Source organism: Crassostrea angulata, chromosome 3 (genome assembly GCF_025612915.1).
Source record: "Crassostrea angulata isolate pt1a10 chromosome 3, ASM2561291v2, whole genome shotgun sequence".
NCBI lineage: Eukaryota > Metazoa > Mollusca > Bivalvia > Ostreida > Ostreidae > Magallana > Magallana angulata.
Window position 1 is genome coordinate 10,963,366 of NC_069113.1, and position 22,343 is coordinate 10,985,708.

The 22,343-nt window shown below is 33.0% G+C and overlaps 2 protein-coding genes across 2 annotated transcripts; one reads left to right on the forward strand and one right to left on the reverse strand.

The window, feature by feature from the left end:
• Positions 1-5,744: 5,744 nt before the first annotated feature.
• Positions 5,745-14,228, reverse strand: LOC128176560 (zinc transporter ZIP9-B-like). The gene is made up of 7 exons (XM_052842971.1): positions 13,985-14,228; positions 11,604-11,706; positions 10,887-11,081; positions 9,869-9,946; positions 9,337-9,422; positions 8,705-8,839; positions 5,745-8,296 (listed from the first exon to the last, which is right to left on the reverse strand). The coding sequence occupies exons 1-7, from the start codon at positions 14,078-14,080 to the stop codon at positions 8,051-8,053; spliced, it is 939 nt and encodes a 312-aa protein (XP_052698931.1). The 5' UTR covers positions 14,081-14,228; the 3' UTR covers positions 5,745-8,050.
• Positions 14,229-14,497: 269 nt separating this feature from the next.
• Positions 14,498-20,385, forward strand: LOC128176561 (enhancer of rudimentary homolog). Its single transcript, XM_052842972.1, has 4 exons — positions 14,498-14,651; positions 17,942-18,029; positions 19,361-19,481; positions 19,729-20,385. The coding sequence occupies exons 1-4, from the start codon at positions 14,649-14,651 to the stop codon at positions 19,820-19,822; spliced, it is 306 nt and encodes a 101-aa protein (XP_052698932.1). The 5' UTR covers positions 14,498-14,648; the 3' UTR covers positions 19,823-20,385.
• Positions 20,386-22,343: the final 1,958 nt, after the last annotated feature.

The following is a 22,343-nucleotide window of genomic DNA, read 5'->3' on the forward strand; positions in this document are numbered from 1 at the left end:
CATATTCCAAGCAAGATGATACATGAGACGGAAGAAGCAATGTAATTGTGGCATTTATTACCTTCAAGGGAATATATACTTTTATGTATGAGAAACTTTAACATTTGGTGTGTGTTTTGAAGCATGCAAGATTGAGACTTGTTATCTGACCATGTAAAAGGTCAAGTTCAAATGTCAAGGCCAGTAAAAGGTCAAGACCGTTGATAAAAAATCTTCTGTCGTATTTTCAAAGGGAAATAGTAGTTGACTAGACAACGTGTTTCATTAACACTTCACGTTTAAATGTAAACTATAACAGGAAAAAATGTCCTTCTCGATGTGCTCATTTTGGTAATGGCGCAGAGCAAGAGGGGATTAGTAAAACTTCTGGTGGGTTAAGACTAGATTTTTATCACCATGAGATTTTAAACATCGGATGTTCAGCGTTCAATCAATATTTATATCCTCTGTTACCATTCCGAAGTCTGGGTTCTTCACAAGCATAAAAGCAGCCCAAGGTTAAACGTTAAAAATAGCGAAAAGGGATTGATAGTTAATAAACTGAATGAGTGGCTGCAAAAAAGGCTTCTAAAAATATGATAGACAGCGATAGCAAATATTGCTGGACGTCTAATTTCACGTGGGTTTTGGAAAATTCCCTGTCATTATTGAGAGCACACAATTAGATTGTGAGAGCACATCGCTTTAATTGTTTGACTTGCATAACAGCGCATGATGTCATGGTTTCAAACGCAGTCGGTAATAAAGGTTTAAAATGCAAAACAAAAACCTCCTTATGATATTAATCAAGATCTTGATCTCTTGAACATCAGTTTCTTCGAGAATAACTATATACTTCTATTAAGTTCCTCAGTTTCAAATCGTTAAAGTCTTCGTTTCCAACGGAAGACCTTGTTGTTTTTGTGGTTTATTATTATTGAGGTCTTCCGTTAGAAACAGAAGACCGTATGATTTAAGGTGGAATAACACACCTGGAAAAAGTAACTCAAATTAACTGTAAGTTATTTGATTATGAAAGATATAATGATAAATTAACTATACATGTGACAAATAAGCGAAAAATTTGCAAATTGGGGATAAAAAATGAATATCTAAAAATAATCAATTTAGTAAGTAACAACAAAAGCCCCTGCGAAATTCGAACTCGGTATGTACGGATCACAAGCCCGACACTTTATCCACTCGGCTATGAGTAAGTTATACAATTTTTTTTATAAAACAAAACGTCGTTTCGATCAGATGTCAGCCATTTTATGATGTACGTGTTATTCCACCTTAAAGCACTGAATGTTCAGTCGTCAGTCATAAAGCACAGCAAGGCGGTGCAGACAAACTGAATACTGAACGTTAGCGCAGTATGATAATTTATATTGTTATATTCAGTAGTATATTCTCACTATATAACTCTATATAGACGAGTAGTCAATAATTGTAATATCAGCTCGTCCGAAAAATATTGACCGGTCAATATTTTTTAGATATTGACCGGCTAGGAATAATATCTAGAGAACATTCCCTCTATTTCAAATAATCGCCTCTGATTTGTTGATTCGTAAACGGTGACGTAAATAATTCTTCGCGACTCCAAAACAAGGTGACGTCATAATAGACAGTCAGTCAAGGCAAGTAAACAACGAACGCGCAATGCGACGGTTTGCTATCATAACGGATATAAGGATTTGCGAATTACTGTGAAGTAAAATCAGGTAGAACACCTGTCTGATAATTCTTACGGTCGGTGGAATATCACAAGTGACCGTTTGATGCTGAGGATATTTTGGAAATGAACTTTGCACAAAATTGAATTCGTGACATGCGCGGATCTAGAGGGGGGGGGGGGGTCGGGGGGGTCCCGACCCCCCCTGGAAAATGAAAATTTATTAAATTTACATAGTAAAATTATCGCGAAAATATGCCTCGCCCCCCCCCCCCCCCCCCCGGCAAACACAATTATCCTTCGGACCCCCCCTGGAAAAATTTTCTGGATCCGCGCATGCGTGAATTCTTTGTTGAGCTGAGAAAATTACGGCGATCTGTTTTCAATTAATTTTTTAAATTTTGGTTTGTTTCTTCATATAACAAAACAAATGTTGACTGTGTTTTCGGGCAACATTGATTATATTAGCCCCCTTGGGACTAAAATATTGCCCTCCGCTTCGCGTCGGGCAATATTTCGTCCCTCGGGGGCTAATATAATCAATGTTGCCCTCAACCCCAGTCAATATTTGTATAATATCATAATATTTGCGTAGTGTCAAACAGGTTACTATGGTATCAACTGTTCTAACTCGTCTCCTAAGCAAAATTATGGCAGACAATCAAAGCGGTAATGGAATTTTTTTTTTAATTAAAAAATGAATCGTTTTCTATTTAATGATATAGTAAGGAAAAATGACTAATATATTTGATCCGATCGATGTACCTCAATTAAAAAAGTTCACTACTTTGTATTACATGCACATTTCAATTCAGTTTTTGCATGCTTAATTTTATCAAAAATGAAAGTGAAAGTAATACGCGGATTCTTAACCTGTATTGACCATGACCCTCTGTGACTTAACAATGTCAGACATTGCACTAGTTTTCTATAATTCAACTTTCCCAGACAAACTGCCAAATTCTTAATTCATCGTACACATGGGTTGTTCGGAAATTATTGAGACAACTCGAATATTTTCTTTTCTAATTGACGAATTTTGGTGAAAATTTGCATAGACACTGAAGAAACGCCAATAATAAAACAAATTGTTATATTCAGTAGTATATTCTCACTATATAACTCTATATAGATGAATAGTCAATAATTGCAATATTAGCTCGTCCGAAAAATATTGACCGGTCAATATTTTCTTGATATTGACCGGCTAGGAATAATATCTAGAGAACATTCCCTGTATTTCAAATAATCGCCTCTGATTTGTTGCTTTGTAAACGATGACGTAAATAACTCTTCGCGACTCCAAAACAAGGTGACGTCATAACAGACAGTCAGTCAAGGCAAGTAAACAACAGACGCGCAATGCGACGGTTTGCTATCATAAAGGATATAAGGATTTGCGAATTACTGTGAAGTAAAATCAAGTAGGACATCTGTGTGTTAATTCTTTCGGTCGGCGGAATATCACCAGTGACCGTTTGATGCTGAGGATATTTTGGAAATGAACTTTGCACAAAATTGAATTCGTGAATTCTTTGTTTAGATGAGAAAATTACGGCGATCTGTTTTCAATTACTTTCTTAAATTTTGGTTTGTTTCTTTATATAACAAAACAAATGTTTACTGTGTTTTCGGGCAACATTGATTACATTAGCCCCTTGGGACGAAAATATTGCCCTCCGCTTTGCGTCCCTCGGGGGCTAATATAATCAATGTTGCCCTCAACCCCAGTCAATATTTGTATAATAATATTTAAAGAATATTTAATATTTTGTTTACGACGGTAGATAAACAAATCGGTGGTCTGGGTACACGGCGCAGCGATGAACTCGGAGATTTAACAACTTAAACATCTACTTTATAAGAGTCTGTAGAATTACAGTTAATGATAAAAGAAATCAAATTAATGTTCATTTTGCTATTCTTTGCGACTAACTTTTGATTAAGTTTCATTGATGTTCGAGTTGAAATACGGATATGGTACACATATATCAAATTAATGTTCATTTTGCTATTCTTTGCGACCAACTTTTGATTAAGTTTCATTGATGTTCGAGTTGAAATACGGATATGGTACACATATATTTACCAAACAAAAGAAATCTGACAACGACTTTACATTGAATTTTGACGTCAAGGCGGCGCATTGAAAACCGTCAAACTAGTGGAAATCTCAGAAGAAGACCTTTTAAGGCCAAGCAATTGCTTAAAAAAACTATACGATGACAAGACAAGGTATAGAGCTTCAGTTCATATTTTTTCACCGATTGTTTAATTAGAATTATGCCAAAGGGATTAATTATCAAGTACTTTTGACACACTAACTGTTGTCAACAGTTCTAAAATATATTTTAAAAAATGACTGAAGGATTTTTAATAAAGACTGAAGGAGACATTCACACTTTCGGGAAAAATAACTCGATTTATCCCCTAAAAATAACAAGAATTAGAGAAAATGTAAATGATGACATCTTGAAATGAAAACAAAAGATGAGAAATAAAGAATAATTCTTATTTCCGTTCGTTTGTAAGGTGTTTAAAACACAGGAGCAATAAGAAGCGTTAAAATGACGTTGCGAAAAGTTTGCGGTAGCGCCGGGTCACCGGACGAAGGCACGTTGGTCAGCTTACGGTACCAGGAATGATCCATTCATGCCATGGACAAGAAACTTTTCACATTCATAATTTCTATCCTGATTTACGTTTTGGTGAAATTTCAAGGGTTAATATTTTTAACTAAAAGAATCAGAGAAAATGTCTCAATAATTTCCGAACAACCCTCGTATGCATGTATGTGCAAGGAATCTATCCTAGGTATATAAAAAAGCAGTGCGTAATTTTCTTTCCGGAATGATCCCTTTCTTCATAACCCACATGAATTATCAAAGAAAGCAGTTTATTATTTATGTTTAATATTTATATACCTTTCTTTTAACAAAATAAACAGTAAGTAAAAGTAACTTAATTGTTAATGAACATCAATAAGTTAGATAAAAGAAATAGCCAAATCGTCCTGTATAGAACTTTGAGTCAGCCATCATCATGATTATTTCGTGCAGTCCGTGATTTTTCTTAGGTTGCTGAAGGTTTCGACCATCGATAAGTTGAATCGTGTAGAGTTCAGTCCTGTCAGTTTCTGCAGGGCTGTGAACTACAATCAAATATCGTAAGAATAGAAGGAATCGTACTTGATGAATGTAAATATGTTGATTTAAATTATTTAGTTTCGTTTACTCCTCTAATGCAGCGTCAAATAGCATCATGATTGAGATGATAAGATGAAAAATCGCTTTTACAAATACTTTATAATCATTCAATTTGATAAAATGGGGAGTTTGCATCAACTTTCGTTGTTTTCGATAAGTTTGGCAAATATATTGGACATTTCGACACGATGCGTTCACTTCAACAATGAAATACTTTCTTTGATGATTCATGCGGGTTATGAAGGTATAGCGAATTGCAGAAAAAATACATAACCCGCGTAAGCAATGATCACTTCTTTCATAACCCGCATGAATCATCAAAGAAAGAATGCTGTTTAAGATTTACTTCCTTTTTTTTAACAAATTAAGAAATTGATCTTAAAAGTAAGAAAAATTAACCAAATTGTTGTTAATGTACATCGGTACGTTAGCTAAAAGAAACAGCCAAATCGTCTCCTATGGGAATTTGAGTCTGGCATCATCATGATCATTTCGTGCAGTCCGTGACTTTTCTTAGGTCGTTGTAGGTTTCGACCAATTAATAAACGGGGCGTGTAGATTTCAGTCCTGTCAGTTTCAGTCGCTGTATGTTTCGACCAATCGATAGACAGGGCGTGTATACTTAAGTAAGGCTGTTTCTATAGGGCTTTGAATTACCTACGAGTTTCCGTAAGAAATGGAGGGAATCATACTCGGTGGATGTAAATATATATTAAGAATGCTATTGTAAATCTATGTCCAATGGCATTTTATTTTAACTTTTTTGCTATGCCGCATTACAATATAATAGTTCTTTAATGTGCTTTAGATATTCATAGTTTAAAAAGATTTTTTAACTTTAAGCTCTCTTTCTCTTATAATACAACACAAACACGAGGGTTGGTTGTTTTTTTTTTATTTTATCAGGACTAGACACATCGATTTCATACATAGAAATGCACATGTACGTGTTATAACAAACCCGAAATATTACCCTCAAAACTTATTCCAGATCACCATGGAACATCTATACAAAATTGTATCAATAAAAGACTTTGAAAATTAAAAATTTAAATTACTGAAAATTAATAATACAGCAGAAGAATGACTATATGGGAAAATGGAAATATATAGAAATGAACCAAATCAATATACATTGTATATGATTGATTGATTGATTGATTTGACGAGTCAACAGCTCAATATAAAGGAAAACAGAGACAGAAATGAAATTAGTAAGTTCTTAGAAAATATGTTGATGATGAAATCATTTAAATAAAAGTATAAAAAATGTTTGTTAGATTCATGCAACAAATATGATCCTCCAAAAGTAATATATAATGTTGTGAATGAATTTTGAAGAAGTTGTCTAGTTTATGGGTTTTGACCACAACATTACTTCACAAGAATATTAATGGTTGAATAACCTGAATCAAAAATGACAAATCTGGATATGTATGGTAGAAAACTGAATGTTGATGAAGAAGACAATGATGAACAAGAATACAGAAACTGCCAGCATGCACTTAATAAGTTAATGACTAAACTTTTATAGAAAATAGAACTTTTTTGTACAAAAAAGTGAATAAAAATCATTCTTTTCCCTTAATTTACACATGGTTAAAAGTGGTAAAAGTAATTTCAATTTTACGAAAATTTTATTTCCTTCATTAGTCTAGAACTATTTCCCCATACACATATGCATTAAAGAGCAATCTTCCATACCTGATCACACGACTGAGAGAAATACCTGTTTATCTGTCAGAGCTCTCTATGATTGTAACAAATGTACCATAATTAAATCAATGATTTCTTTAATATTAAGTACATTATGAAGTTGATTTCCATGTACTCAAGAATGATGAAAAAAAATCCATATGTATAATGTGTACTTTCCCTAATGACTTGTTTTAATCACAGTATGTATTCATTTTGAACATTGAGAAATCTAAATACGAACAATTATTTTATTGTACATGCATGTGGCCACTGAATGTTACATAAAAATATATCAAATAATAATGGCCAGTAACTGTGACTTTTACGGAGAGAATTGTTTACTTTTTTATTGAATTTATTCCATATACATGAAATATTGACTTTGTTTATTTCTCTTTCATATACAGGAATAAACAAAGCAAATACCTGTACAAGCACATATTGTAATTATGATTTTTCCAAATGCACATAACAAGGCCACCGAGTAAGATTAGGTTTGCATATGACTGAGTTTTCCAGTTTGTAATAAGTCCACATTCATTTTTTCCTATTCATTTTAAAAGCAATATTGTAATAAATTTGGTGTATTTGTATATGTATATTGTATGTGTTTTTTTTAAATTTCAATTAACCACTATTACATAAATGTCAGTAGTATTTTGTACAAATCGGTGAGCAACAAAAATGCTCATTTTGGTATCATGAATGCTTTATGCAGGTATATTATACATGTAGCAATGAATTCCAATTATTCATTATTCTATTCCTTATCACATGTTCCTTTCATACTATTAAATTTTTAACTTACTAAAAACAAGTGAAAACTTCTCCCTGACAAAAAAGGGTACATAAATAATTATAAAAAAAAACAATTCACCCAAATGTATTTTACCCTTTCCAAAATTAACACTCAGAAATTCTGTATGAGCAAAATAATAATAAAAATTTTCATTTAATGAAAACTCTGAGGATAAAACATTTAGTACAAACATATACATAAAATAAGAGAGCGCAAACACAGGGGAAGTTATTAGTTAAGGATAAAAGCATTAAATTATTATTATAGCCTGTACATTCATTATATTTTTTATCACTATGTCAAAACCATTCAAACAACTTTTTTAAAAAGTTGTGCAAATCCCAATTTTTTTTTTTTTTTTTTACACAAGCTTGAGCTGTATGCATCTTATACCTCACTGTCTGAACAACCATACACAAACAGGGCACCAAGTATAGATATACACCCAGCATCATTACAATCAACATTGATAAAATTATTCTGTGTGTTACATTATTTTTTACAGCAAACGCTTGCTTGGAAAGACATCAAGCATACCAATGAATCTGACTCAGTTGTAGAAAGAATCAAAAACATTAACAGTGCATTCATCATTTTCATTGGCACCATCTTCTCACTCTAACTCTGCACACATAAAGCCTTGGGTGAGATTAAATCACAATATCATGGTCCAATCACAGTCTGGGATTTCTAGTGTTTATGGCCTATAGAGAGAATGACCGGCAATACAGCACCAATAACAATGGCCATCAGGTCTTTGCTTCTGAAGCCCTTATGTTCTTTGATGACTACACTGCCGTCTGGATTACTGTGCTGAGTTTTTGACGATGAGACTTCTGGGAGAACATGGACAGTTGCCACGTACAGAAAAGTCCCCGCGCTGAATAGCATGGCGATTCCCGTCGTTTTAGTGTCATGGAGAGACTCAACACTTCTCTGTCAATCATAAAACACATTGATTAATATTTACTCTTATGCACATGTGAATTAACTGAAAAGACCTAATGAGTTTGCATGAGCTATTAGAATCTTTAAAGATATATTTTCAAAGACAAACAAACTTAGATTCATCACATTTAAAAATTATTGTCTGTTAGAATAATTTGGTAAAAAATTCACTTTAATATTTATTATATGTATAAAACTCAAAGCAATGCACCATGTATTGTTGAAACAATGATTTATTGACAGAACAGTTCAGGGAATTGACTACTGTGAGATTAACATTAATCGTTAATGACGTGGATACAACCTAGCCAGGGAATTTGGTTTCAACGTCTGTATTACATGTTAAATTTATGATTACCCAATATACATTGAAATAAATCATATTATCATTCTCACCTGACTTAGAATTACGTAAGTAAAAACAGCCAGGACCGGGGCAGCCAAAGCAAAAACAAGTAAGTGTTTTCTGATTCTATTTCTTTCAAATCCTTCATGGAGTAAAAATGAGACAAGGCCAAAAGCAGCTGGCATCTGAAAATTTAATACAAAATTAAAATTTCAGTCTCATTTCAATGTACGGTACTTGTATCAAATAATGCAACTTGTCTATTCCCAGATTACAACAAAAAGATTATGGTAAGTATGAAAACCATTTTTAAAGAAGAAAATAAGCTGAAAATTGGTCTGAGTAAAATATATATTACAGTACATGTACTCTGCAATACACAGCTAGGTACTTGGAAGCATGATGGCAAATTGAAACTTGTGAACAAACTACAAATATATATTTCTGCAAAGTAAATCTTTATGTGTTTATCAAAATAAAGATGATCAACTTAGAGAGTCATTTTCACACTGATTAAATACATGCCTGTCTATTTGGCAAAAATTATTCTCTAAATGTCTGCTACAACAGTAATGTTCCAAACAACCCTGTGCAGAACTTAACATTCTTTTGTTAATGTTGATACATGTACTTGATTTGACTATTCATTCAATCCTATAAGTATATCAGAACATAGCCTTACCTTGTGTAACATGATGGCTATGAACACGATCATTGTTAAGTGAGTGTGAGCTAACACTGTAGCTGCTCCTAAAGCAATGCCATCAGCTGACAAAGACAAAAACATCACATTTAGATACCCACTTACCACTACCTTACTCATTTATTTGATATTGTATTTACTATCCCTTGTATACTTTTTTTTCATATAGTTAATTTTTGAGTTTGGGACATTTATATTTTTCCATTGTTTTAATATCATCTGGGATGGGTCATTCATTGTGGCAGGTAATGGTGTTATTTCGCAGGTGAGACCAACAAAATTGGGGAATTGACAGGTATATTTAACATTTACTTGCTATCATAAGAGCAGCAGGGTCTGGATGACTGAATCACTAATTATTTGGGATCTGAATGTAATACTTATCTTGCAGATGCAAATATTACAAACCTGCAGCAATGATGAATCAAAAGCAACAGTTGACTCTGACCTTTTCAGCAGCATTAATCAACATTTCAAAACATGTAACAATAACTTTTACTGACTACAATACCTGCTGCATGGACGACTAGTCCCAATGTGGCTGTGATTCTGTTTCTGTTTTGTTGAAGTGTTTGCCCTGCCTCTGTATCTACAAATGTAAAGAAAACTTTATCTATATTACTATATTAAAATAATAGACTCGAATTTTTGGGCTTTAATACCGAGAAATCGGAAGAGTTCTGTCTTTTGTTTTATATATTTTAAACACAATTGGTACTTGAAGATTACCAATTTGTTTTTATTTTTCAATCAAGCTTCGCCAATTAATAATCAATGAAAATTCCTTTAAAAAATCCGGAAAATATTTGGATTTTTTATATTTTACAGTCTTGCACATGGACAAGCTAAATCATGGGAGGCTCCTTAGTTTATGTTTCCACAATATCACATTTGGATAACGATATTACAAGTACGAGTAAATTTTGCATGAAAATTTGTCTTTTATTCTGTTCATCAAGGGAATACGGGAGATTACTCTAACTCAGTGCATTTAATACAATACGAGAGTTCCGAATGTCAACATGGTGTGTAAATTTGTAGCGAGTAAAAAACGTTGGTGAAAAAGTGTTAAATTCTTCATTGAAATGAATTGATTTTTTAGATGAAAATTTGATTGTTCAATGAAGCCTCATTAATTTTCTCCAAAATCGTTTCAGAGCGATACTGCATTTTTTTTTGCTACATTACGGGTAGGCCTATATGGGAGGCATCTTAACTGTAGTGAAGGCCTGTTCCGAGACACAGTTAGATTATTCTTACTAAGAAGAGTGTAGTGAAATTTATAGCATTATTGTAGTCTTATAGCTTGGTTATGTAAATGTCAACAATACGGTGTGTCAATGTATCTATTTCGTAAAAGTCCGATATCATATGCAATGACAACCCGTGCACGCACGGGTCAAAATCTAGTGTGTAATTGATTAATACATGTACCTAGTTTGTTTCTTTTCACACTTGCTGTTGGTGTAAACAAATTTTTCAAGTCTTTACCTATTTACTTTACTCACTATTACAGGGCTTTTTGATACCTGCAGGTGCATGAGCATGAGCGTGAGCTCCACCAATCTGATCCACTATTAACATGAAGATGAACCCAGACACAAGCGTGATCCCGATTAGAGAGTGGACGTCCATAGTGCTGTGATGGTGTTCATGATGTTCATGTCCTGTGGCTGTGTGTTTCTCTGTCTCTTTTGAATGAGATTCATGATGATGGGAATGGTCTAAAAATAAATGTATCTAAACAGTTCAAAGATAATAAATATATCTGACTGTACCAATATACTGGTTGCAATGTTATTATTGCCTTGGGTTTTTTTTCACTCAATATTACATGTTTAAAATTTCATTCTGTTTAAGATTGTGTTTCAAGACAACTTAAAGTAAGGCACATTTTAAATTCAGCAACTGACAATATGGGTATATATAAAGAGAACATAAAATTTAAATGTTTGTGGAAAATTCCTTGCATATAGTAATCTACTAGATAAATGATAAAAAAAAAATTGCAAAAGTCTTTGAAATAAAAGTATGATCCAAATGGCATGTGTCATCGACATAATATTTATCTCTAATTCATATCTTTCAAAATTAACATCACTGTCATCAAATAACAAGTAATACTGTATGCATGTAACTTTTAAACTACATGTACATGCATTAGAAACACCATACATTACAACTGTAAAAATTGACACTTCTGGAATACATGTACTGTATTGTACATGTATAATAGATGCACCTACCACCAGATGTATACATGGCATTGATGCCCTCAGGAATTATAACAGCTAGTGCTGTACCAACAAGGAGTCCTGCTCCAAACACTGTCACAGACTTCAACTTGTCCTGAAATGGAAAATAGAAATATCTTACTGGAACTGTCAATACACTGAAATGTCCTTGGATCATATCTCACACATATCAGTAGTCGTTCTACAATGAAGTTTACCACAGAGTATGGAAATGAGACAAGGTACAATGAAGCGCATTGAAGTGGTAAAAGTTTGTGTTTGAATGGAATGTTCTAAACTTTGTATCGAACGTCAATTGTTACTTAAGACACGCCCATTTGTTTTGAAATTCACTGTTTTGAAGTGTACACCATTTAATACTATAAAAATGATTTAATAAATAACATAAAAGACATAATTACATATAATTGAATATGGGATGCAACTTTTGTCAACATTTCCAGGGTCCAAGGGCACAACAAGATTTTATGGCATAGAATTACACAATCTAATTAAAATGAGATGTTAGATCTGCTCGCTTACTCGCTACACATTTGTGTAGCGAGTAAGCGAGCGGATCAAACATCTCATTTTAATTAGATTGAGAATTACAAACAATAAAATTTGGAAATTTTACACCTTTTCTCTCAAAATGTACACGCATCGGATCATTTTTATGTCGATTTTAATAGCCAATTTTTTTTCTTTCAAAATGTTATGAGATTCATTGGCATTTCAAATATCAAACATAACCCAGTTATACATGGCAAAATGTTCTAAGATTCTTGTTAATTCAAAAACTAATTGAGAAGAACAGCAACAGTGTGGCCGGTAAAGTGCCATGGGGAGTATTTTCCCTTGTTGCAAGGATTGAAGTTTTGAAAAAAAGACGACATCAATCAACCAAACTTGTTGTAAATTTATTAAGACCCGACACTCTAGTCAGTAGACCACATTATGAGTACACATTATACACTGATATTGTTATTATGGATGCATAGAGTGTTTCGGCCGTTTTTGTAAGAGTTATGGTTTTATGGTCCTTCTAAAATGTAGTATCAAACTTCCAAAAATATAAAGGATGAATTTAGGAGAGAATAATTTCAACACCCTCTCCATTTTCCTAGCTTCGAATTCGTTTTCAAGAATCGAATCAAGTGCCCTCTATTACTTCTGACCGAATATTTTGAGGCGAATTAATTTCAAAAATGTACTAGAGGTACATGTTAATAGACTTATAAATGAAGAAAGAAAAATAATTGTGGGAAAATGTCATTACAAATAATATGATCGTTATCTTTATCATACCATTTTCCCGTCAAATTGAAACTGGACTTAAACAGTTTTCATTTGCGTTACTTTATGAAATTGAATTTTCATGAAAACACTCTATAACAGTAATTGATGATAAGTAATTGTCATTTGCCTTTGTTTTGCCCGTATATCTATCAATATATCCAGCCAAATAATGCTTCTATTGCAGTGAACCGAAACTAGGAAAACTACAAGTGGTTCTATTTGAAGTCGTAATTTCATTCAACACTCCAATATTATTTAATATGATGCACTATCTTATTAAATGGATTATAATTACTAATTATCCACCAAATATGGGTCAATAACAAACTTATTTTCATAGTTAGGCTTAATTGTTTTCACACTTTCAATTTTTCTGCCTTGCACTTCCTGCAGATCATATTTGGGTCACCTTTTTAATTAGTAAACAATTTGGTAAATAATCGTGCAAATGTTAAACAACTTAACACACTGATAGAATATTTATTTCTGTATCATTATTACATAGCTAGGATTTTTTAAAACCTTAACTTCGTCTTTCACCAATAATTTTATTAAAAATTATTTGATACTGGCAAATATTCGTTACCGGTAAAATGACTGTATAACGTGTACTCATAATGTAGTCTAGAGTGTCGGGTCTTAATAAATTTACAACAAGTTTGGTTGATTGATGTCGTCTTTTTTCAAAACTTGTAGGTATTTGAGACCAATCATATGAAAGTTTTGGCAAGATGCAGCGCGATATAATTTTTTTATTTGCTACGAAGCGAGTATATGGGACGAATTCTATCGTTAAACCGGGTCCGTAGGACATCTGTCATTTTAAGGATAGAACATTTTATCTAACTTCAACGTAGAAACAAGCGCATGTCATATGTATCCAACATCATGTCCAAAAATGTTTATTTTAAATTATCATCTTCAGAACTTAATTAAAAGAAAGGAACTTCACGCAGTTTGATTTCTAAGCAACTAAGTGACAATCGTCATACTAGAAGACATCAGAAAAAATGTGTGAAATCAATGCAGGGGTAGCTATGCCGCGTACACACTGAGTGAGTGTAACACAGAATCAGCTGAGTATGTGACGATACCTCTGACAAGGTAATGGAAAGAGGGATGATTCCAGCTATATAACATCCGATCAGCATAGAAAGTGACAGTAAGATAAGGGTCCAAAGATCATCCATGTTGACAGTAGATTGTCTTCCGTGAAGAAATAGCAATCAAGGATTGAAAAGAACAGCTGTAGTTTTTCTACATGTCGACGAGTACATGTCAATGTGAAAAGTTTGCTTAAAATATTTGCGGTTAAGATCCGCGTCTTCAAACGCATTAATGATTGTTACCTTGAAAGTTGACTGTTTGTACCATTAATTACTCGCGAAAAATACTTAATAGTTAAGTGGATCCTTTTGCACTTGATAAAAGATATTCATCTTGTTAATATATATATATAATTATTAAAAAACAAATTTAAGAACAGGTATCCTCAAGTCAGTCCATTGTAGTTCGAAATGTAAAAAAATAATTTTAAGAATGAGTTAACCAAAAATATTGATAAATATTTTTATTTTTTAAAGAATATAATATATTCTATGCATTTATGTTTTAAATGTTTATCCAAATTTCAGAAAATCTTAATTGAGAAAAATTGCACAAATAATACTGGTTCACATTTCTGTTAATTGAACCAGTTTAGCTGCGTGAGGCCTCGTTTCTTCTCCATCTCAAGTTTCAGTCTTCAAAGAAGTCACAATGGTAATGTGGTGCATTTAGTCAAAATTAATTCGCAAAATTTAGCGAATTGTGTTTGCATAAATTTTGATTTTATCAGTTTCCTGGCTAAATCTTTGGTTTTGAAACCCTTTCCGAATTTGTTTTGTTCTAACTTGTCTGTAAAGATCATGGTAAAGATAAAATCTCATATTCACTTCTGTTTTAAAATTAGTGTAGAAAGGCAAACAGTTTGCTTTAGGAATGAAGGTATATTGACAGATGGAAAGAGCGTGTTAGCCACTGTACATATTTAACAATACACAGATCAATATACCTTTACACTTAAGTTGTTTTGTGTGATTCTGTAGTAAAAGGAGAAAGTTTTTATGAAATAATGTAATTTCATGTGTGTAAGACTGGTACATTGCAGCTTATTGTACTTATCTAAGTTTATCCCAAGTCCCGTAATCTCTCAATCTCTTGTCTTGATTCTGTTGGAGCAATGCATTACAGTAGTACAATCCCTGCACATCATTATTGATTATTTGACATAAACATTAAAGATATTCATTTTTTGGGTATCTTCTTGCTGAAACTTTTTAGAATGAAAAGAAAAGTTTTTTTCAGGAAAATGCACACTACAACAAATAACCATAATGTACTACATCATAATAAAAAATCAGATAGTTAGAGTATTAGTGCTATTTAGAAGTAAGTCAATATCAATTAGGCCAAAATAAAAAGATTGTATGTTTGCCCAAATGCGACCGACCCGAAAAAAACCCCGCCGACTCAAATTCTTATTTTGCCGTTTTTTGGAAGAATTTTTTTTTTCGGATATTTTTCAGATGTCGCCCTCTCATTGGTCAATTCAATATTGCTCAAGATAACTCGTACGCGGACTTGTATTTTAGAGGGATTTTCAAACGATATTCAAACTTGCTTTGATGCAAGAAATACATAGTCACGTCCTACCGAATTTTCGAGGTATGGTTAAACTATTTCTATATAAATATGAAAATTAATACATATACTCACCACGTAATAAGAACTTCTTCACTCATCGTTTGAATATCCCTCTAAAATACGAGTCACCGTACAATCTTGATCAACACGAGCGCATGAATAAATTTGGTGCGCAACATATGATCGAAGAAAGTGTCACCGGAGAGTAAACTGGAAGAAAATGCGTGACAACTTCTAAAATTGTTGCCGATGTTTAAATTTTGCTGGTATTCCTAAAAACTATGGTCCTTTCCCGATCTAATGATACCTAGAGTGCAGGGTTTAACGTCCGAGAAGAATTAATACGAGGCGACCGAAATCGGGAGGTAGCGATTTTTTCGAGTTTTGATTCGGGTACGGGATGTTTCGCACCTAAACATGTTTCGCGCTGAGATGGTTCGCACCTATTCTGTTTCGCGCTGAGATGGTTCGCACCGCGATGTTTCGCAGCGAATACATTCTTAACAATGAATGATTTATGAAACATGTACATGTAAATGTTAATTTTATGTAGCCGGTGTCGGTAGAATAAACACTGACATATTATGTAAACATAAACAGTAAACACATAGTTTTTTTTTTTAACGTAGATATTACAAGAATATAAGTGAATAAGAAAATAAATTTTAAAAAGCACTTGAGCAGAGCCATATCTTAATTATTTATTTGTATTTGCTGCTTAAAATAGTATAAAAATAAATCCGACAATAAATATGTGTGCTATAAAAAATTACTATTATTTTGCATATACGGAATTTGAGCAAACAATCGTTTGCAAGTTGTTTTAAAAGATACAATTTCCTCTAAACTTATCACTCTGTACAAGTGTGTCCCTGAATATTTATCCCAAATTAGCCTATTCCTTATACAAGGAGTAATGATTCTGAATATAGAACTATATAACGTTATGTGTTATTTATGTGTATTTTTCAGTAATTAGTATGTCATTCTCCAATGACATACCGTAATTATTAATTCATAAATATATGGGAACGGAAATTAAATTATCCCCACCTTTAGATCTGTGGTACTTAATTACCTGCAATAACACCCCTATTTTCTTTTTTTTATAAAAATATAGATCTCAAGTGAAAGATGTGCTATAATTGTTATCACAACTCAAATAATACCTCTTGTTCTGAACCTATATAATAAGGCCATAGCTTCAAAGGCTTCATAAAAAACCCAACGAAAACGAAAAAATCATTATACTAGCGGCGCATATATAAATGCAAACACCGTTTCAATGGTTTTTAATAACTTATTTCAATTCTTAAATAGTTTATGATTAATTTTAGAGCAATAATAACACGAGAAAAAATATCTTAATACAGCGAGATGTTTCGCTCCGAGGGAGGTTCGAAACATCGAGGTGCGAATCATCTCAGCGCGAAACAGAATAGGTGCGAACCATCCCGGATTCTTTGATTCCTCCCTTGTGTATTTTATTGTATAGAGGTGGTAGATATAAAAGGTTGGAAAAACTTCGTGACGAGCCCCCGTGTGTTAACAAAGAAAAATCATACTTGGATGTATTGATGTCCAACGCCAGGCATTTGGCATGCACTAAAAACCCAATTTATTGTTGAATGATTTAATTCAGTATAATAAACTAATACATGTACATACAGGTCTTAAATTCATGGCTTTTGATTGTCTCTACAAAGGTATGATGGTGAAAAAGATATACTCAGTGTTTTAATATCTTCATGCAAATTCTGAAAAAAAAGAAAAAAAAAGAATTTGCCTACCTACCTACCCACACCCAGTCATCATGGGTCGGGTTTGGACAAACTGAAATATTTTTAATTGTGGCCTTACATATAATTTACTGTATACAGGGAAATATTCGCCTCTGTTTTATTTTCATCCATTTTTCCCTTGTTGTAAACGAGTGAATCCAAGACTGTGCAAATTCCAAAGTCTTAATTTATCTCACTTTTATCACAACTTTGGGCGAATTCAAGACGAGGCAAAACCGCTGCAAGTCGAGAAGGGTGAAAATATCATAGGGCGAAATTCACCCTTTTACAGTATCAATAGTAATGGAATCAACCTTGGGATTGCTGCAGATGATTTGTTAACTGCCATGTACATTGTACAGTAGGCAGCACAAGTTTGACTCAATGTTTTTATTGTAGATAGATGTTTTTATTGTAGATGAATTTTAATATTACATTTTATTTTCTCTCTGTTTTCATGAAATCATTGTTGACAGATAAGAAAAAATGTTTTTAATTTTAAGGTTTCACTTGAAAAAAAAAATGAAAAACACAAGACTTTAAATTATTTTTTTATGTTTCATAAATAATTTCAATTTGTTTTAGTCTCACACAATTTTGCTGGTGCAACCCAACCCACGACCAGACACCAGGACATACTCTGACTATGAGTCCCTGAATGAATGTCTAGAGGGTAAGAAAATTTATTAAAAGTCCTTTGATAGGTATTGAATTCATTCCCATTTATTTTAGAAACAAAATTAACTGAACGTTTTGATGTTTGATTCATTATATATTGGATTGAACCAAACATGTGGATATTTTCTCCAAACTTTGCTAGCCAGCTGTTTAGGATTCACTCCACTCCTGAGAGTAGATCGTAAACCCTTGGCAAGCAAAGGTGATATTGCTTAGAGCCATTATTATTTTGACAAGGGCTTGGACTTGCAGTAGGATGTTACTATTCAGTTTGGTCATCAAAACAAGATGTAAAATATTTAAAGCTGCTTGGTCCAATTTCTTTATTATAGTATCAAATAATATTCCATACAAACCATTTATCTTAGAAAGTTATGGACTTTCTCCTATTTACACCAGCAGAATCGGTCTTCTTTCAAAGTTAGAGATATTTAAAGTAAATAAAAATAATTTTTCTTTGGGCAAACGAAAAAATAAACCAAAATGCATCATGGGATGTTTAGAAAAGGGAACTGTTTGGTTTCGTCCCCCGAATGATTAGGGTTATTCAACCCGCATACTATGCATCGATTGTAAACAAAGCAAACTTCAGAAATATTAGTGAACAAAACATACACAGGTTTATTTGTAATTTGTCTGAACATTACGACATTTATTTATAGCGATGTCAAAGTTGTAATACAAACATACCTGTCTTTAAGTCAGGGGTGAATTTTAACATGAGGTGAAATGACGTGATACCCTATTTATGTCCTTTGTTTTGTTAACAAATTTTGTGCATAATTTTTTTCATTGAAATTTGGCTTAATTGACTAAGCAAACTACTGCAATGTCTGTTATTATACATATACTTAGCAGAACCATCGTTTAAAAACGTGCACAAAATTTGGCATAAAATCGGACCAAGCAGCTTTAACTAATTTCTTCTAATTCGCTAAGAGAAGCTCACTAATATTCATAGACTGTCAAAATTAAAAAGTTTTTTGCCAAAATCTGCTCTGTTGTCTAAATTGACACTATTTTTTAACTGAAATATACTTCCCTTGATAAAGCCGGACAAGTGTCATTGTGGTAATTAAATTTATTCATATCTATTAGCCAATGACTGGACAGTCAACCATGACCCCGCCTTAATCGTATCAAAGGTTATCACATACTGGCAAAAAATCCATGCTCTTGTTAAAATGGCTCTAGATCAACTTGATCCAAGACAAGTAAAGAATTTCAAGTAAAAGGAGAACTAGCATAAAATTTATGAAAATGATAGGTTTACATGTTATAATTAGGTATGTATGCATCATGAATTGCAATTTTCTAATTTTCAAGGCATCTGCAAGATATACGAGGAGCATCTGAAAAGGCAGAATCCTGATTGCCCCTCAATCACTTACGACATTTCCCAGCTGTTTGACTTTGTTGATCAGCTGACGGACCTGAGCTGCTTGGTGTAAGTTTCTTTTTTAATCCAATACCTTTCCAACTGTACATGTACTCTGCACTGCCTGGTATAATATGGTGCATCTATTCTTTACTGCCGGGTGTACCGTAAGTTTTATGTATCTGTAAATGTACACTGCGTTGCCTGGTGTGTCATATACCTTTACATTTACAGTACTTAATGCTACAAATCAGTTGCTGAAGATTTACATCTACAATTTATAAATTAAAAAGATATGTGCTTTTCCTTATTGCAGTTACCAGAAAAATCAAGGCAGCTATGCTCCCCACAACAAGGACTGGTTGAAAGAGAAGATCTACATAATGCTGAGAAAGCAGGCAGGTCGCTAATTCCACTAGGAATGCGCTGCAGTAATGACAGAGACATTATGAATTCATCTACCATTATCATAGTTACCCATGTAGTATCAATTTATGTTGACATTGCCTTGTTGTTGCAACACATTTCTTCATTGATTTTACAAACTTATAGTGAAGCATTATTTTGTTTATGATTTAGTTTTAAAGATGAGGTACTGTAATTATGTGTATACTGTAGATTTCATGTTTTGTTATTTTGTTGATTCTGCAACACAAGGGCTGAGGGATAGTCATTACCATTGAATGTCTGGTAGAATCAGCAATTTTTAGTCTTAACAATTCTGTAAAATTTCATCATGTTTCAGACATAAAAAGATGATACTCTTTCTCTTGAAAAATATTAAATTTGCAAATTACATTGAAATTAATTTACCTTAAAATCAGTTGATTTATTTTACAATTCTATGTCATTGTATTTAAATGAACTGCCATCAATTTGGATGAAGTGTATGGGTGTTTTGAAAGAATTTTACTTTGTGAAGCAGTTACTGTTTGGAAAATGTGTTTCAAAATAAATTTTTTTTCTTAAGGCCTATTTTGATTATTATTCAAACAATAAAACGAATTCCTTAGTAGTTTATCCAGGAATGAAAGTAGTAAGCATTGTAGAAAAAATACAGCTACCTTTAATATACATGTATTCTATTTAAATTACTGTTACTGATAGAAACATATTACCGGTAGTTACGGTATTACTTCCAAGAAGGGAGGGCATATTGCTTTGCTGCTGTCGGTCGGCCCACCTACAGTTTCCATTTATTTTCTTCACAGAGGATAAACATATTGAAATGAAATTTGGTATACAGGTTTATCACGATAATATCTAGGTCAAGTTCGATATTGGATACGATTGAGCAATTTTCGACAGAGTAATGGCTCTTGGACGTAGAAAAATTCCAGTTATTTACGTTCATTTTCTCTGTGAATGTTTCCAAGGGAGGGGGGGGCATAAGTGTTTTACAAACATCTCTTGTTAAATAATGTACTAGTACATGTATTTACTGTAAAAGTGGTTATTTACCCGTGGGGAAATTTACACTAGTTACCTGGTAGGCTTAAAACCGTGCAAGATACCGTAAAAAAAAATCAAAACATTAGTATGGTAAATCACGCTTCCAATTATTTAAAACCCATTTGTATTGTTTTCCAGTAGAAATGGTACTTTACCTCTTTTGTAAATAACCACTTTTACAGTAAATTTCTTTTCGAAAGTCTTCTTAAGATTATTTATCTTGGAGGAATAAATTTAGTCGCTATCCATTACATTTAAGTGTAATAATTTAATGAAAGAACTTGAATATAAACTTAAAAGCAATTTACACATGTTTAAATACAAATCAAAAGTCCCATCAATTCAAAGAAATGTAGCACTATATATATATATATGCATGCAGTATATGATCTATAAAACCGGTCCTTACTGACCACCTTTTTCAAAGCTACATCATGCAGTTAATAAGGGCTCCACTCTGCAGGCGCCCTTATAGCGACACAATGTTTGTTCACCACAATAAAATGAGGCAATGTTATGTGACTGCCATTTATATTTTTTTTGTTAACAAGTAGCAAATTATAGACAGCAAAATGACAGCCATCATGTCTTTTCCATCCTTTTTTTTCATCTATTAATATACAAAATGAAGGTTTAATTACCGGTATACTTTGCCATATCTTCAATGAAACAGTCCATAACAAGGCTAATATGTAATGTTATTCTCTCCCATTGACCCTATCTGGCAGTTACTTCACATAAAAAGTGATCATTGGGTTAAGACTGTGCGACGACCTTTAACCAAGGTTTGTCAAAGGTTGGGGTCATCAAAAATCTATAAATCTGGTTTTTGGCCATTAACCCAATCTTGCTAAGACTGTAACAAAAGTTTGCCCATATGAATCAGCTGTGCAGTGACCTTGAGTCAAGTTTATATACCATGGGTTAAGGATATCCAACACCAATTTGAAATCCTTGTAAGGGCCCTCTTTTTAGCTCACCTGAATTGAAGGTTCATGTGTGTTTTTTAGCTTACCTGAGCTGAAAGCTGGTGACATTGTCTGATCACATTTTGTCTGTCCATAAGATTTTTAAATATTCAAAATAAGTCTGTAGCTGTGCAGTTAAATCAGCTGTTTTAAGAGATTAAAATGCATTGTCCTGTTCTTGTATGCATTCTTTTCAAATGAAATGACAGGTAGAACGTCATATTTATTGTTTTTATATCTTGTGGCTCCATTTTAGGCCAGTTTCAGGCAGAAACAAGCCAGTTCAAGAAATGTTTACATTCTTATCCTTCAATATATAAGATGGCAAATATCCCCTTAAGGTAATACTTACTTATCACAAGATGGTTATTTTAATGTTTTGTTAAACTGTTTATATCGTTCAATTCAGTTGTATATCGTCGTAGCTCAGTGGTTAAAGTATTGGGCTTCTGAACCGCAGATCATGAGTTTGAATCCGCCTGGAGCTTTTGTTCATGTTTAAAGTATTAAA

Coding starts and splice junctions, on each gene's coding strand:
- LOC128176560 (XM_052842971.1), bottom strand. CDS start 14,080: ATGGATGATCTTTGGACCCTTATCTTACTGTCACTTTCTATGCTGATC. Junction 11,707..13,984: donor TTTCCATTACCTTGTCAGAG/GTATCGTCACAT, acceptor TTTCCATTTCAG/GACAAGTTGAAGTCTGTGAC. Junction 8,840..9,336: donor TAGCCATCATGTTACACAAG/GTAAGGCTATGT, acceptor TTAAATTTTCAG/ATGCCAGCTGCTTTTGGCCT.
- LOC128176561 (XM_052842972.1), top strand. Junction 18,030..19,360: donor CCTGAATGAATGTCTAGAGG/GTAAGAAAATTT, acceptor CTAATTTTCAAG/GCATCTGCAAGATATACGAG. Junction 19,482..19,728: donor ACGGACCTGAGCTGCTTGGT/GTAAGTTTCTTT, acceptor TCCTTATTGCAG/TTACCAGAAAAATCAAGGCA.